Here is an 18,696-nt window from a genome sequence, read left to right on the forward strand (position 1 = left end):
AAAGTCACTTTGACTTTAAAATGAAATCAACATCCATATGGTATTGATGGCTGAGAGAATGATTTGTACTCCCTGCAATCTGAAAAGCCTTATTTGTAACGGAGTTGTGTTGCAGGCTGTTTTTGGTCTGTTTTGAGCACCCTTAATGTGATTGGCATTGAGCAGAGGGTGCAGCTACACTTGCCGTATTACCCAGTAATTCATGTCTTTGTTTCCTCTGTGATAGGTGGCTATGTCCTTTAGCCACAAAGATTTAAAGGTGACCTGTTTAGTAATGTCATGTTCAATCTGTCATTTTTGATCTTGTTTATTGATAAGTTGAGTTTTTTAACCACTGTCATCTACATTTTGGGGGTGGATATGTTGGTTTTCTGTGTTTATTCTGTAATCTGGCTCATTTTCATTTAATATGTAGTTATATCTTTTCCCCTCAGTGCTTACTGTTCTTCTCCAGCGTTGCTTATCTTCTCTTGTCCTTCCATGTCCTTGCAGCTCTCTGCTGCACCTGTTTGGCCTGCTTGCATTCAGCCTCAGTTGTTCTGACCTTAGTTGGGAAATCCTTTAGGATCAAAAGCAAATGGGCCGTTCAGAGTAGCAAAGGCAGAGTTGAAACAGTAGCTAGACTGTCAAATACCAACAAAATAACAATAAAATTGTGGCGCCGCATGGCCAAAGATCCTTTTGAGTGTACCTGACTGTAAAGAATAACTACTCAGATCATGAAATAAGTTTAAAAAGCCTACGTTGAATCACGATTTTTAGGACAACCAAAAAAGGGATCGTCAAAAATATCAGTGCTATATTTTTGTAACCTTTTAACATGTGGTGAGAATTGAGGCCTTAAGTTTTCTGAGAGGTGTGAAATGCAACGGGCTAACAGGTGCTGCACAGACGTTGGAAGTCGGGCAACATAGCTGACTAGCAGCCTTTCCCCTTGATCCTGTTCTTAGATGGTGTTTATAGATGCAATCCCCATGCTATTTTTTTCATGCTACGTGCTTTGCCAAAATCCATTGCCCTCCGGTACGTGGTTATTGCAGTGGCATTTGATGTTGGCCAGCATGGACATTGTCTTCAAAGGCCTTCCCAATATTCCTGGTAGGTCTCCTCTTACCTCCCCCTCCAGCCTTCCTCCTGTTTGTCATGCTGTCACATTCTCTCAGAGGCACACAGTGACCTTGTTCTCAGGCAGTCATGCTGGTGTGAGATGTGTGGGTGTACGCATCGCCCCCACCCCCCGATATATTTGGATAAAATCCTTACCAAATCTGAATCTGTCCGAGCTTTGGTGGTCACACTTTGCACACATATGTGCACGAGCATGTGACCGACTAATCTTTTTTTGGTTCCAACTTGAGCAGGAGTCTGTCAGTGTAAATACTTTTACGTGTCAGCCATGTGTTTTCATACTGTGTCCTGCATACAGTGGCAGCCCTTGTGGCCTTTCTGTCTTGTCCCCTCCAGAAAGTGCTGAGTCACGTTCCAGTCCCCATGTCCCCTAATAGGCCATAAGCAAACAGCCATGGTGAAATAATGGCCTGACTGCTGAAAACTAGCCCCCCAACAACCCTCCCACCCACACCCATGTGTGGAAAAGGGGAAAACGAGAGTGGAATATTGAACTTTCGTGTGTGTGTGTGTGTGTGTGTGTGTGTGTGTGTGTGTGTGTGTGTGTGTGTGTTGTAAAGAGCAGTGCCATGGCAACAGCTCTCTGTGGAGTAGAAAGCAGGTGGGTGGCACTCAGCTCAAGCTCTTAGTACTGTGCGTGCGTGCGTGCTCCACCTCACTTTGAGGTGCTCGTTGAGTATATTGAAATCATGTCAGGTGGACCCCATGCAGAGCACTGCAATGCATTGTTTGTAATTAGACATCCTTGCAGCAGTTCGCCTACTACTCAGAAATGAGCCGTGATCTGGAGTTGAGGTGGTTTGTATGGGCGGGAGTAAACGATACAGTATTTATGAACAACAGCAGGAGAGTATGCAGCTGACTCCTCAAGACTCTGACCTCCTTTGGAAAAACATTTCTGATTTTACAATGCAGTCAGATTCATTTTCACTTTACACGTTTTGTCTTCACGAACTGAAACATTTGAGCATTATTATCCCTTTTTCCCCTTTTTGATGCTATAATGTGGTGTCACACATCAAAATCTGAGGTTGTATCTTTTACAGACAACCTAGACCTCAACTCCTCACCTCAAGGGGAAGTAGTCTGCTTTCAAACCACTGGCTTTCATGGTTGTACGCTGACATGCGATCCAACCTCAAAAGCGTTTTAGAGCGCTCTCAGTGTCTGCTCGCTAGATTTACTGTCAGCCGGGCAACAAGAAGAGGGAGGAAAGTAGCTATGCTAAATTGAAAATTGATCCCATTTTTTATTTTTTTGCTGCAAATGTAGGATTTTTTTTGTCTGTACATATATCCCATTTTACCTTTTTCACACGACTTGGGTATGACTGGGCTTTTCATGGAGGCAACTGAAAACATAAAGCTTCTCTAAACTTCAGTCTGCCAAATTTCAATTTTGAGCCTGCTTCCTATTTAACTGTGTTGAAAGGCTATCTAGCAGTGATGGTGGTTTTGAATACAACCCATTTTTTCCTTTTAGATGCTGCTATTGCTAGTTTGGGACCCTGAGAGTACTGTGCTGCTGCCTTTGTAGGAAGGAAAACGACTCCTTCATCGAACCTTTGTTGCCCTTACAGTGTATGTCAAAATGTGTCAGAGGCAGATGCACACTCATGTACTTTCACATACTCTGAGCCCTAGCTATGTTATAATTTTATTCCAACAAGTGAAGTTGCTGCGGTTTAAAAAATAAAATAAAATAAAAATATCCCCATCCATCTCTCTCTGATCCATCCATCTTTCACTGATATTAATTGCTGCAGGGCTAGCTGTCATCTTTGTCTCTGCGAAGCGAGGGATCTATTAAAGAAGGGTGTCCTTTCAAAGTTAAAGCTAAATAGCTGACTAAAGGGCTGGCCCTGTCATCCCGCCTCTCTTCACAGGGCCCCGTCGTCCTCTGTGTATGCCTGCCTCTCGCCTCCACTTTCTCTGATATGCCGTGTTACTGCACTGGTACTCTAACACACCCACACTGTCACATTCACTCAACGTCTCTCTCGCTCTTCCTATTTCTCTGTCCAGGAGGAGCAGAACAGAGGAAAGCCAAACTGGGAACACCTAAATGAAGACCTTCATGTCCTCATCACAGTGGAAGACACACAGGCTAGAGCAGAGATCAAGATGAGGAGAGCAGTGGAGGAGGTCAAGAAGCTCCTTGTACCTGCAGTAAGTACATACTGTCCACAAGTTTATACGTACACATTTTGTACTCTGCCTCTTGCCGGTCGGATGGATGTATGGATGGATGCAATGGTAGCAGCTTGAGGTTTAATGAGAGATTTAATGTTCTCCATTTGAGTTTCCCAGAAGATGAAGGACTTATATTGACTCTAAATTTATGGTCCTATGAGAAGCTTTTGGTCAAAACAACAAGATTACCGACCTACATATGGCATACTACCTCTATCCCGCTGTTAGCATCCTGTTTACTTCCATATATAGTTGAGGAGAACAGGTTGGCTGTACCTCCAGCGGAGTGGAAAAACATAGCTAGCTGTACACACCTCCTGTGACTGCCACATTTCATCTCCGCTTCCCCTCTGCCAAGACTTCCTCTTACATGGTGCCACTGGTGATAGCTGCTGGTAGTGCTTTTGGCATGCAATGCATATTTTTGCTTTTAGCTGTGGTGACCAGGTGGGCAGGGCAGCTGAAGGCACAGGTTTACCAGCAGGTGGCAATGCACAGGGTTGGAGGTCTGTGGAAATGGGGCCAACCAATATCAGCCTTACAAGGTTAAACAAAGTGTTACTTGCATTTGTAACCTTGTTAATCCGCTGTCCTTCATGCATTCTATCGTGCTAATGCATAATTATTCCTACATGTGTGCTTCACATTAAGATTCTTTCGCCCGGGGAGGGACATACGCAACAAGGACAGCGTTTGTCCCAGTTGTAACTGTATTACAATTACAAGCATGTAATGTTTGAGTGTCAGAGTTATGATGCCTTCGATACCCCAAGAAAGTCAACATTTGTGGAAATGAGCTCAATAGTGGGAAAAAATTTGATCTGAACACATCAATATAGGGGTTATAAGATTACAGGGATATTCAGATGCACACCAGTAAGAGCTGTATGTTAATCAATCTGTCAAAAAGTAGCTGAACAAACTTCTCTTCAGACTTATAAAATGGAAACCTGAATCCCAACAGTTAAGTTGAAGTCACCTATTTAGCTCTAAGACCAACATGTTTGAAACTTTATATAGAAATTCTCATGGGAAAGGCTCTCTGAATCCTGGTGTTGTATTAGGAAAAACAAGCATAGACTATAAATTGCTATATTTTAATTCAAATGTTTACATGTGTCAGCTCAGGGTTATTAGTTATTTTATTGGGTCTGCCACATCAGGAAAGTAATTGTTAAAACAAATGGGGTTTACCTCTTTACCCCTTGAAGCTCCTTGAGTGCTTTCTCTCATATTTCTGGTCTGCTTATAGAACAAAATGACTGGGTGTGCATCAGAAGTTAGTGAGGGTAGTCTCTGCCTATGCAGCTACTGTATGCTTGAAAAGACCTGGAAACCATCCTAATGGTCGTCAAACCACATTTTTATTGATATATACTGAGGTGTCAAAACTCATAATGGGGGAGACTGTAAAATGTTGTTTTATAGTGTAAAGAGTTAAAACAAATCCTTGTCATTGCATCATTCTAGGGCCCTGAACGGTATCTTTTCGTTTAGACCAGTTTAGAGTAGGGCTGCTCAATTAATCGAATTTTAATCATGATTACGATCTGGGCTTTCAACGATCATTAAAAATGACTGAGCCGATTATTAGCCCCTCCCTCATTTATCCGTGACACCTTAAACGCCGGTCTGTGAAAATATTGTCGGGCATAAACCGGTCGATGGTGCAAAAAAGGTTGGAGACCGCTGACTAAGAGGACCCGAGGGAAGCTCGGAAAGCTAAGCAGAAGTTATTTGGAGAGGAGAGTGACTGCTGTTGGTTGAAAAGAGAGGTAAAAAAAAAAACTTCAGTGGTGTTGCACACTATTTTATATTATTTTTTAAAGTCATTATTCAATACGTTGTTATTGTTAACCCTTTAAAGCTGGTCAGAGCAGCACGCTCTGTTTTGTGTAGCTATTTTTAAATCCCTGTAGAACCGGAACCGCGTAAGCTAGCGCAATAATTTGTTTTGCATATGAAACCAGAGGAGTTGTGTTACATCTGATGCCATCAGCTTGTCCTAGGTCACGGTTTCCTTCCACATAAAGCTTTGCAAAAATTGCATAAAAAGCGCTTGCAGGAACAAAAACATAATATTCCAGAAACACGCTTTGCCGATCCAATCAGCTGTTCGTAACACTTCCCACAGTGAAACAGACGTCACCGCGAACTATCGCATGTCCGCCATTTCCTGCCCGAAACCGGAAGTGACGTCATTTTCGCGGAAAATGTAGTTTTTTACTTGTAGGCCTTAAAAGCCTATACTGGTCATGTTTGACTTTTCTGAATAGTTTCTGGGATGCTTAGAACTCGAATTGCACTGCTGGAAATAGTTTATTTTGATGCACCTGCTGTTTTCTTTGCAAATTTGCATCATAGGATTGTTTTTTTCGTTTTTCCTGCAGTATATAAAAATTGGTGTATCTCCAAAATAAAACTATGAAGACACTCAAAATAAATTTCCTGTTGTTGTAAACTATTTTTTGCAACTTTTTTGTATTTAAAGTTTTGAGGGATAAACCTAAAAAACAAAAAAACAAAAACGATTTTCAATTATTTTTTTTTGTAGTTTATTGCACTTTTTTGCAATTAATGTAGTTACTATGGACTTAATGCATACATATTATTAAAATATGGGTTATAACAGTTGTATAGCAACTTGAAATGCTCCCACAAATGGCACTACAACATGTAAAAAAAAATAATATAAGCTCTGGCGTACTTGGTTCTATGGTAGGTATTAAAGGGTTAAATAAATATCGTCAAATAATCGAGATCTCAATTTCAGTGAAAATAATCGTGATTATCATTTTTGCCATAATCGAGCAGCCCTAGTTTAGAGCTTCACGTCTGCCACAGGAAGCGGCATCATGCATCTCCTGTCTTCTGTGATGTTTCTAACCTGTCTGTCAAAGCGGTATAAGGCCCTTTTGAGACAGTGTGGAAGGCGCTTTAATTCGTGCCATCTTGCCGGAGTATTTCTTGTCTGTATTCGGCTTACTTGTCATTTGTTTAGGCGCTGACTGTTTTGAATACTGAAGTGTTTCACAGCTCCTTAGGGAACTGATATGACTTCACTGATACCACACTTAATTGATTTTTTTTTTTAACCTTATTGGTTGAATTCCCTTATTTTATTGTAGCAACAGTCAGTCAAAACTTAAAATGGATGCAGTGAGGGGGGGAAAAAATGTTGTTTGAAGTCAAAGAAGAAAAAAATTGCTAAGCTCGCCTGTGTTGTACGGATATACCATGCAGTATTTACCCTTGTAACATGTGTGCTGCCTAGCTGAGAAGCAATAGTGTCTAATGGATTCCTGTTTTAAGCCCAAGTTGTGTAGACAGATGTTTCGGCATATTGCTGGTGTTTCCACCCGTACTTGAAATGATCATTTTAAAGCCATTAAAACTAGCACTGCTATCCTTTTTTCTCTCAAATGAAGCCATGCTTTGCACCGTTTCCTCCTTTTCATCTTGACTCCTTTTTGTTAGAAGTTTCCAACAAAGTAGATTCATGAGTTTAACAACATTGTTTTTGCAAGACTCAACAGTCAGAAAAACACATTGGCATCAATAAAAAGAAAAAAGTAACCCAGGGAACATCCTACTCTGATGGATTGGACAATTTGGAACCGGTTCTCATTTCCTGACTTTAGTTTGGGGACTTGTAATTATGTACAGAGGATATTGAAAGACTTTTATATTCACAGTTGAAGATGAAGGCCATATCTGGAAGCTGCATTATTATAAGTAGAATGAGTCACTGGCACACGTGTCAACACGACACAGCAACACCTTTTAAGATAATGGCAGCTGCTCAATGTTAAAACTAATCCGAATCAAGTGCCATGAAAATAACTTTATCACTTTCCTAGAAATCTCTGTGCATTTTGCACCCTTACAAGTACATTACACACAGTCTTTTAATTTGGTACCTGAACCACTGAGTGGGGTAAAGAGCCGCTCTTTTATTTCTCAAACACAAGAAAGCTTCTTGCTCTTTTGAGACACTAATGAAATCTCTTTGCTCATAAAGTTTCTCTCTTAATTTGAATAAGAGTTTTATGGATCTAATTAATGACCAGATGCAGTTTGCCAAAGGCTATTTTTCCTTCAGGCAAAGCATCTTTGTTCATTTAACCATAATGAAAAGTTATTTCCATTAGTTAGACATTAGATAGATAGTGTTTTTTCTGAACCTATCAAATTTGCATATAAATGTTCTGATTTCTCAGGATCCATGTGTCCTGTTTTTGCTTTGGAATATAATGAAATAAGGGAAGCACATTTTCCTCACATTCATATCTATTAAAAAATGCTAAAGCTTGTTCGGCTAAGACATATTTTTAGTTAATACTCTACTTTATATTGACGCAAGAAATAAACCAAGTTTGACTTTGTTATAGATTTTACTTACCACAGAGGACTCTGACTGGCCCCTGGGTTCAATATAATTGTCTGATGTTCCTAAATACTGGGGCAGTGCATTATCTACCCAATAATTCTTAAGGGCTCTGCATTTCTTTCTTTCTTTTCTTCTGTTATTTCCTGCATCTGAATGCATACGTCTCGTGAGTATGTGTGGGACTGGGTGGCTGTAATGCCCTTTATCATGCTAAACTAAATTGGATTAAAGTATGGACACGCTGAGTATGCACAGTTCTAATGAAGGGCATCTCCTCTACGTTTGGCAGCGTAAAATCGCCTTTATTACATCGCACAGGACACAAAATGAGGTCATGCTTTTTATTCCCTTCCAAGGAAAAGGCTTTACTTGTCATTGACGAGGTCCCTGCTGCAGAAAGGAAGCAAAGAGGGGAGGATGCGGGATAACCAAAGGTTCTTCAAATCTGGCCTTAAATTGAAGTTAAAGGCTTTATAATAATAATAATTTTGCTCTTAAATAATCTCACAATTGACTGAATTGGGATTAAAAGCCAGGATGTCTGGCAGTGAAAATCCTCTCCTCCCACTTGCTTAGCCAACTAAACTCAGTCACGTTCATACTATTTATTTTTTTTAGTAAGAAAATAGTTTGTAGAAGCTTGTTTAACAGTAATGGTTTCGTTTAATTATTCAAAATGAAACTTTTTCCCCTAGGCTAAATAAGTGCATTTAACAGAAACAATATGAGCTTATTTCTCATGTAATTTTCTTAAAAAGCATGACTTGTAAAATCATTCGGCTCATTTGTGGGTTTGTATGATGTATTTACATTTTATATGTCATTTAGCCAGTGGCTGCTGCATTGCTCATGGTAGTTCTTCATCTTTGCCCCGTGTGTTGCTCTTTCACTCCTTAGTCCTGTGAACTCTTCAACTCTAAATGAACTGGGAGCAGGGGAACGACGGCAAGTTGAGAGGCAAAAGGAAGGGAGGCAGGGGGAGATTGGTGGAAGAGCTTGATTGAGCTACTCTTTCAAGTGTGGATTTACTTCACTGATCCTACGCTAGTGCGCACACACACATGCGCTTGCACAGAAAAATGCGTCCACGTGCGTGCGTTCGCATAGACACCGACAAAAATGCTGCTCTCATCTCTTGAGTCCTTCGTTAAGGCCTCAAACAGAGCAAGCAGCAGAACCCCAATGTACTTTCGGTAACCTCAGCTTGCACAGTTGTATGCATAAACCCTGACTGGCTCATTGCACTTCTCCCCACTATCCTTAGAAGGGCAGGAGAGCAAAGATTATCAGCCTATAGGAAGGCATTATCCTGTGATTGACAGAATATCATGGCCAATTAAGAGAGAGGCAAAAAATCCCCCCCAAAACCCTGATTTTTGTGTATGCCAAGATTATGTAGAATGATGTTGTCATCACAAATAAGAATTGGCTTGCAGCTGACTTGTGTAAACAGACATACGCTTAGGTCCAAATCCATCTGAATTACTTCCACATGTTATTAATGATCTACTGCTTACTTGTACTCACAACCTCAAACAAAGCATCGATGGAAAACGTTTTTTCTGGTGTGTAATGAAGTCTTGGCTTGGCAGCTGCACACACAGGGGGTGCCACAGCAATTTCTTTATAATCCCCATTAAATACAATAACATGACCTCTGTATGAAACATTTAGGCACGCCGCACCTTTGGCCACACCCCTTCTTAATCAGGCCGGTGTAGGTACTTTACTTTTCTTAGGAGCAAGTGCCTGCTGTGATATCACTGATTGAGATGTGGCCTGACTGTTTCACTGCAAGCTGTGTGGCAGACGTGGTCTCCAAATTATTTAGGAGATTTACTTTTTAAGGGCCCCGAAAAGCGCTATATAAATGCAATCCATTATTATTATTAATAACTATGTTAGCCAAGAGATGCATTGTGTAACATTCTGTGTATGAGAGTGTGCAGGAGGAAGGAAAAGAGAGCAGCAGTGTTGCCTTTTTTTTTTTTTTTTTTTTTTTTTAAACTCTGCATAGAGCTCACAGATTTCTGATACAGGAACTGGATGAGCTGTCTTAATGTTTTTGTTCCAGACATAAATGTGGGGTAGCTGTAATTCAGGAGGTAAAGCAGGTCGCCTATGAATTGGCCGTTCGATCGCTTTGCAGTATCACAGCTTCATTTATGGCGTGATCTGTGTTTATGGCTCATCTCACCAGAAATGCTAATTCATATTATAGATATAGCAAAGCAAGAAAAACAAAAATTGGGCTTACCTTCATTTTTAGTAGAGGAGTGAGTTGATATGTCCTGCAATGCACAGGGAATCCTTTCGTGAACCTCCAGTCTAGACACGATTGGCTAGTATGTTTCCTTGTTCGACTTCTGATTGGCTCTTTGGAGACCGGGTGAGACAGCCTGCATCTGTGCCGTTATGGATTTCGCCAATAATCTACTTTTTCAGATTCTTTGAGAGCTATATTTCTGCCTTATAGTGTGTCTGCTCAATCCCCAAAAAAACACTTGGCACTTCACTCTTTCTAACAAAGCAAAATGTTCTGCTGTGTAGTGATAATTGAGCTGCTTACAAAGTTTATACTATTTAGAAAAAGTGAGTCAATTCTGTTTTAAATTTCAGGCATTTTTATGACCGTATCTGGTCTACAGGCTCTCATGTCAGCAGGGTCTACATCTGATTCAGTGCAGTGACAGTAAAGCACTTACTGTAAGGTACCCATAGTATATTAATAGGGGTAGCCGGCTAGCTTTGATTCCTTTGACATTCTTACACACATACACATTGAACATCCAAAAAGCAGGCAGGGTTGTGTTTGAAAGGAGAACAGCAAACAGAGAAAGAAAGAGCTGGTTGGTGCAGGGGCACGTTGGCCCTGGGGAGCCGAGTGCATGCCTCTCTGAATGAAACTGTCATCGCAGAGAACAAAGTGAGCATGGTAGCTGCCTGAGCAGCCCATGGCCTTGAGCACTCCTCTCCATTTGTGGGATGGTGGAAACCCAGTCCTGACTCAGACTTACTGCTCCCTCTTGTGCTACATCTCTCTTACTTTCCACTCCATCCTACTGTTGTTGTTTTTTTGTTTTTTTTTTTAACTTTAGAAGTTCTAGTACACATAATGCAAAATAAGACATTGTTTTTAGTCCACTTTTCTCTCTTCAATTTTATAAATGCCTGAACAGCAAGCAGCAAAGTGAGAGCCCAGCTGGTTGTCATTTGGAGTCCCTTCATGCCAACACTAGGGTTCTTTTCCCCCCCAAATCCACTCAACCCCGTTTTTCTTGTTCCTGTCTCTTGCTCTCCTGAGTCTCCTGTCACTCTTCTCTCTTTTCTGTTCTCTCCTGTGGGCCACCTTTGAGAAAGAACATACAGTAGAGGGTGTTTTTGTGAAAGGCAGACAGATGGACCTTAATGGATGCCAAGCTTGGCTATCTGTGGGGTGTTGGGTCTGTACTCACCAGTATGCATCCGGCTTGGCAGAGTGTACAATGGCAGCACCATCAGAACCACTCAGTCTGGAAAGGCACAGAGAGAAGACAGTGCAGAACAAGCGGAGGTAGATTTGCACAGTAAAAGTGTGTTCTAGGCAGCAGTGTGCAGATTTTTGCAATCAATAAACACCTTTTTCTTCCTTTTTCTCTTTCTGGTTCTCACTCTTTCCTCTTTCTCTGTCAGCAGTGTATGACAAATGAGCACAAAACACCATCTGGCTGTGTCCATCCATGTGTGCCTCCCCAATTAATGATGTTTATTCTTTGTTGGGGCTACCTATCACGACCATCCTCTTTTTATTTACTCTTAATCTGCTCCCCTGCCTCACATTCTCAGCCATGCATGATATCGGCTATACCCATGAATAGAAGCTCACATTTCTTCATAATGTGTTTTGGTGATGCATGCACTTAACTGTGCTCAATGAACATGATTTCTAAAGAAAATACTCTGCAACAGGTGCTACGTAGTTGTGTAAAAGTATAACTTCATGGTAGAGTTGGGCAGATTGATCCAAATATTGATGGTATCGATACCAATGTTGGTGTTGGTATTGATCAGATAGGATGGATATGTTTTTTAAGTTTAATATTTAGCCAACTAAATTTGCATTGCATAAATTTGCACCTTAATGTATTGTTATTGGTGTTTGCAATACTGGCTCTGTATTTATGTGCAGTATCGCAAATGACTGGTTCATCATTTCTTCATATACTTTTACCTTTGTCTTCTTTAAGCTAGCTGAAAGGTCTGCAGTACAGCTACGGAATGAAAGGGCATCAGACTCACACATCGCATGACGTCATGTCAGTTCTCGTTCCATGTTTGGTTTGTCTGCATTTAAATGCGGTGAATGACAAAAGTAGCTATTATCTCACTATGCCAGGTAGCTCAAGTAGGCTTGCAGACGTTGCTTTCAGGTTGTGGGTATATGGTTTTAGTCAATCTGGCAGCCCTTCCTTCCCTGTAGGCTGTTATTACCTTCATCAGTCTAATGAAAGAGCTGGCTAGGATCATATTAACCTCCTGCTCTCCACCTCCCAGGACATCGCAGCTACAACTGGCTGGATTGCAATATTCAGTGCACCCATTATATAGATATATGTGTGTGGGTGTGGGTGGGTGGGTGAGTGAGTGAATGGTGTGTGGTCCCACCTGCACGTCAATGACGCTTCTCCCACATGAATGTTAATCATCTTTTTAATTGGCTTCCTTGACATGGTGACCCCTGCTAGAGACTGCAAGGCTGCATCACTGTGCTCCTGCTTCAGTGCAATTGTGCTGTTTTCTTGGTTTGGCTGTGTGTATGCATGTGTGTGTCTGCGTGTGTGTGAAGTGGTAGAGAATGTGGCCTGGAGGCACTGAGACCTCTGACTTCTAACCATCCTCTTGTCTTCCACTTTCATCATCATCCATCTTCAGCGCTCACACTCTTTACTCATTTATCCAACCTTTTCTGTGCCCTTGCTAATACATTTGAGACAAGTACCACACAGACTCGTATTGAAACCTTGTAACCAGGAGAGCAGTGAAGAGCAAACACTAAAATAGTGATGTATAAAGCAGCTCTGATTAATGGTCTAGATGTGATAAGTGGGTAATTGAAATGGAACACTTGAACTGTTACCACAGGAAACAGATGTGGATTTTCTGACACTTATGCCAATAATGATTACTAGTGCATGTCATTTAATGGGCTACTTTTTAAGAAGTGACCGTGATCGGCCATGTCAGGTTGAAGCGCTCTTTAATCAAGCGTGCAGACTGACATTTATACATCCCCTCCTCAAAGACTTTCCTTTTAACTTTTTGGATTGGCTGTATAAATCACAAACTTATCCCCAACACCCATTCTTCAGTAATACTTTACACACCAAATCAACAATGAAACACAGCCATCCTCCGTTTGGTGTTAACTTACTACATTTGAAAGCGGGCTCAGACAAGACCTTCGCTAACATTTCAGTACAGCGGGGAAAGCTGGGTATAAAATAAATGACCACACATCTGGAATCTCTGAGCCATTTGTTTTACCCAAACCTTCCTTCTGTGCCTTTCTAAGAGAGAAGAGAAGGAAATATTTCTGTGTTTATTACTTCTGAAATGTGCAGAAAGGGAAGCCATCAATCACCATGAAAGGCCAGCATTGTTGGCATATAAATCTGTTTGCATACATTTTAATTTCTTTTCTTCTTCTTCTCGTTTTTTTTCTGAGAAAAAGGTTTCCACTTCTCACCTGTAATTGTGCTGGTCTTGCTGCGCGTACGCTTGATTTTGTAACACTGCTATTTATTGTGTGTTCACAGTTGCACAGTTACATCAATTCATGATTTATAGCGAAAGACATTTCTTTCATTGTCGTTCTCATATTTTACTCCATAAAGTATGAGAACAGAAGTTCTCTTCTGTAGAAGTGATTGAAAGGACAAAGGCTATTCAATACTTTCTTCTATTCCTTTATCTGTTACTTGTTTGGACCCAGTTTTGATCATCTAGTTACACACATTCCTCCATTTTCTATCGCTCTACTATATGTGGTAATCGGTGAGCTTCTGTGTTGTGTGCCAGGTCCCTCCTCTCAGCTCAAATGCTGACCGGAGGGACTCGGTCTGGTCTTTCCCCTTAGGGATCCTCCCCTGCCATCTCTCCCCTCCACATCTCCATCTGCCCATCCCTCGTCATCTCCAGTTCTACCACTCTCCTGGGCGGCAGACAGGTGGTTCTGACCCTAAAGAAACTGTAATCCCGTAGGGAGCAACCTGTCTAATCTTGGCTACCTTCCCCGGCCTTGTCCTTTTCTTCTTTAATTTACTGGCCGTAAAGCTCAAAGGCAGGCAGGCAGACTTCTTCAACCAATTTGAGTTGAACTAAAATTGGCCATTTTCCCCCCTATATGTAGATTAAAATACAGGGAAAAACAGGGAACACTTCAAATAAGATGTGATGAAAATATAGAATAGTCTAACATCACATCATATAGCCAGGCAGCTCACTTATATTGCGTTTTGGTGATCTCGTCTTACATAACAAAGCACATCGACAAGTACAGATAAGGTTGAGAACACGTTAGAGTAACCTTACATAGTCTTGGACTAGTTAATGGTTACATAAATCTGCTGAACAGCTCTGTTCTCATGCTGTGCTCCAACTTTATCCTCACCGGTGTACTGAGACTCACCGCTGATAGAAAAGACGAGGGCCTGGAAGGCTTCGGCTTCAAAGCCTAGTTTCATGTTGGACACGAATATTCAGTAGAACTTTGGTTGTACACATAGATATTATTTTTATTATTTTTTTCATTAGAATATTATTTGATTGTTGAACTTTAACTTTATCTCAAGATTTAGCAATTTGGTCTACTCCTCGCTTCTCCACCCACATAAGCTTTTCTTATACATTCACTTTTAATGGCACCTTACGGATAGTTTATGCTATGAATTTAGTGTTGAAAAATACTATAGTTAGTCTGTCAGCGTATTGACCACAAACAGAACATTTTTGCAAAGAGTGAAGTAGCCTGGAATTAAACTGGGACCATATTTTTAAACAGTCTTAGTCTAGTTTGACTGTCAGCTGTCCCCACATCTGGAAAGAAGTTGTCAAATGGTTTTGATAAAATTCCTTGCATGTGTGCACCTACCTAGATGTGCACCTGTAGTAAGCTGCTTGCACACACTTAGTGACATATGAACAAGGAATAATGGTTTTGTTGCTTTGTATTCCACTTTCCCCACTGTTCCTTCATCGTCAGTCTGCTCACAGAGCCAACCACAGGAAATGTTGAAAACCCAAAGCAAGGAGAAGATTCAGATTACAATAATATTCATGCTGAATGGTGTGTTTCATCTCCTTCCCCACCTCCTGCTTGTTTTATCCCTCTGGCGTTCACCTACTCACGGCTGGGAAGAGTTGTGGAAAGAAGAAAGAAGCGCACTGCCATGCATGTGTGCTGCCATGCAAATTACAAATGAGAGCCAAGTAAATTGGATGTAAAATGAGGATAACTATATTCTTAGACCATCAAATTTCACAGTGGGTAATTGGTCAGTAATTAATTGTCAATATAAACTAGCTGAACAACCGAAGAGGTCTCATTTGTGATGGCTTGTCCTTTGTTGTTGAACCAAACTCGCCACACTTAGCAGCTTCTCTCTCACGCGCTCTCTTGACTTCTTCATTTCTCCTTGAAACCTCATCCTGTTGCTAATCCATCTAGTTCATTTTTTCTGTCTAAGGAGAATTAGGCCTGTTTCTTCTCCTGTCTCATTCATTTAGATTTCAGTCACCCATGATCCCCTGTGAGGGTGCATTCTGTGTACACAGGCACCACTTATGAAATTGCCTGGCCCACTTGTACTGTCCTTTTAATTTCAGTTCACACACATACACGTGCTCTTCGGTCCCCATCCAGGTCCCTCACATCATTGTAAAATAACCTCCTTCCTAATCCACCTGGTTGTGCTCGGCTCCTCCGGGGGGAGTTTCAAGTGTCCTAATACACTGCGCAGAAAGCAAAGGCGGGTAACAAGGCAGGCTGAGCAGCCCGGGCACTTTTAATCTGCCCTGGTCCTCCAGTGGTGAGGAAAGGGACCCTGCAGGCCCCTGGCCAATCTCTCTGCCGCTCTTTGAAGGTCCCTTTAATCCTTTTACAGAGAGGCAAGGAAATGCAGAAGTGTGCACATGGCTGCGAGTCAATTTCAGGGGAGTTGCAGTTAGAACTCTGTCTCCGACAACTCAGTGCTGATCAAGACTTGTGCACATTGTCTCTTTGCCACTTTGTCTTTTTGTCTCTTGCACACGCCACTTTATACTGTCCACCCACAGTATGTTCTGAACTTCCTCAGGGCCCATACCAGGGCCAAGCTGCAACATCTGTGAAGAGGAAGCACACACACAAACACGCACACACTCGGAGCTTTCATCTCTGCCTCTCCAGCGACAGTGTGTCCCAGTGTTTAGGCAGGAAAATAGGATTGTGTAGAGCTCAGCGCTTTGAAAGCCCAAAGGCTGCCCATCAAATTCAGCTCCTACAGGCTTTGATGCCTCACTTTGCCAGCCATCGTTCAAGTCATTTCAAACTCCATTCTCTCAGTCCCACCAGCCAGCTCTGGACTGATGGCTTTCTTGCCTCCTCCATGGTCTCTTGAGAATAAATGCTTTCCCTCAGATTTTTTTTTTTTTTTTTAAATCTCACTTGGGTTGGTTTGATTTGTTTATCGCAGGGCCCTTCTTTTGTCTTTCTCTTCCACGCTGCTTTTGTTTGTTAGGGGTGATGTTAACTTGTTGGCGATTGCTGACTGGTCGTCCCGTGGTAGAAGTTGAGTTCCGTTGCCTGTTTGGTATTTTTCTTCCAAACAGCTATGTTGAATGTGGTTTTGCATGAGCAGAGGATGCAGTCAACATCTGCAATACTGGCATACTAAATAAAACTAAATATACTTTTCAACAGTGCATTGTAGGAAGTGCTAGGATGCCTCATAGCTCTGTGCTACTTAGTGAATGAAATCATCAGAATCATGGTAAACCCTTTGCTTTCTTGTTGATGTTGGTAATTAAGAGTTATAGCACAATGAGTGAACTGAAACTTGTTCCTTTATTGAGAGTCACAGTTCTAGCTTTCCCAGGTTGCACTGAGCCAGATAACCCAAGGACACCCAAGGAAGTTGTCTTAAAATATAATTGCTGGCCTGCACATGTGCACATCCATCCAAATAGTTCCAGGGTTGAATCCACATCTTGCAGCAGGTACTTGGATCCCTGTTTCGGGAGAAAGCTCCAGTGATCAGCTCTGAGTCAGGATCTCTGAATCTGATGCAAATCCCCTAGCAGTATTTAAAGCTCCCAAATTATCCCTGGCCAAATCCCTTCAAGATATTCCCTGCTCGATTGGATGGCATTAAGGGATCGCAGCGACAGAACAATACACCGTCTGGCAGTATGCTGGAATGAGGGATAAAGATAGGGGCAGGAACAGAGTGCAGCGCAGAAGGGGGGGAAAATGAAATGGAAATGGATGAATAAGGTAGAGCTTGTGAGTGAAAATTGGGAATGTGGGAGCAGGCAAAGGGAATTTTATTGTCAGGCAAGCAAAACGAAGATGAGAGTGTTCAGGAGAATCCGACAGCTGTTAGTTAGGTTGTACAGCACGGTGGGACTGCACGATCCTTTATTCTCTTAGCTTGTAACGTCATTGGTTTGTCAAAGCTAGAGCAGGCCAACAAGCTTTAATTATATCTGAATCATTCTGTTAAATCTGTGTACATTTTTTTCTCTAGGTTATTCATATGAAATTTAATCTGCTTTTAATGCTGATATGTTACATGAAATACCAGCCCAGTTTCTAAGGATAAACATGATCACTCAGAATTTCTGCGTGGCTATTTCCCTATTACTGGAAAAGCTTTTCATGGAAAGAAAAAAAGATATATTTTTTAAGTCCTAGTTAGTTCAGTAAAAAAAAGTATTTCTGTTTCCCTTCTTATTTTCTTGTCCTTTCTCCTGTCCGTGGCAGAGTCTGTATGGGTCTGTCAGTTGATATTGATGGGGCTATCAGCAAGCACCAAGGCTGCCCACTTCGCTATTCTCCAGTACAATAAAAGGCTGTAATAAGCCCCATAGATCCAGTAACCATTTCCAGTTCCATGGCTCAGGCTGTTTCTACCACCCATACCTACACCACATGCTATGAACAACCCCAGAGAAGCTGTAGGAATAAAGTATGCAATTAAATTAATACCCTTTTGCAACATATGTCTTACATACTGAGCTACAACCGATGCTTCTCCAGACGGAGCAGAGTTGGCACTTCTGAGCCTGAGCTTTTGGCACTTGAGCTTTGTTATGAAGTAGAAAGAGAAGTATTAACAGAAGAGTTAGCGCCTCACTATATGTGCCACTTTCAACCGTACCTCGATAAGCTGTCTGATTGACAGCGATGGGGCGGAGCAGCCGTGATGCGTTTGTAATAATCTGACTGGAGTCAGGTTCACTTCTATGCTAATGAGCAAGTGTGTTGGTGGTTTAGCATGACTAATGGCGCACATCGCTAACAGAGCTGTCTGGTTGTGAGGACGGGAGCAAAGAAGTTCAGCAGAAATAAAGAGGCTTTACGGGAATGTTGTGAAGGCATGAGGCTGCGAGAAAGCAAAGTTGCAGGAGATTGCATTGTTAGTCTTTGGGGAAAGAGAAAATACAGTTGAGGCCTGATTCTCTTGGCAGATATGTTCACAAAAGCTGAGGAGCAAGGCAGAGGCAAGAAAATTGCCTTTGAAAGTGCAACAGTGAATTTGAAAAAGGGCAAACAGCACACTCTACTAGACCCTTTAAAGGGCCTTTTTTAATGAAAGAGAATAGATAAAAATGTGATGCCCATTTATAAGACTTTTTTTTTTTTTTTCCCTGTAGTTGATTGATACATGGTCTTGTTGCTGAAAAGTGATAAAGGTCTAATATGTTTTTATTCTGTGCGTGCATGTTTGTGTCTTTCCCTGGTGGAAA

The 18,696-nt window shown here is 41.5% G+C and overlaps 1 protein-coding gene across 5 annotated transcripts in view; it reads left to right on the forward strand.

Annotated features, from left to right (window-relative positions):
• qkia (QKI, KH domain containing, RNA binding a) overlaps positions 1-18,696 on the forward strand; it is an 89,799-nt gene that overhangs the window by 52,155 nt on the left and 18,948 nt on the right. For all 5 annotated transcript variants that reach the window (XM_004540407.4, XM_076877543.1, XM_004540406.4 and 2 more), the window contains exon 4: positions 3,153-3,296. In XM_004540407.4, the coding sequence (XP_004540464.1) occupies positions 3,153-3,296 (144 nt within the window). The remainder of the gene's footprint in view (positions 1-3,152; positions 3,297-18,696) is intronic.

Source organism: Maylandia zebra, linkage group LG19, assembly GCF_041146795.1.
Source record: "Maylandia zebra isolate NMK-2024a linkage group LG19, Mzebra_GT3a, whole genome shotgun sequence".
NCBI lineage: Eukaryota > Metazoa > Chordata > Actinopteri > Cichliformes > Cichlidae > Maylandia > Maylandia zebra.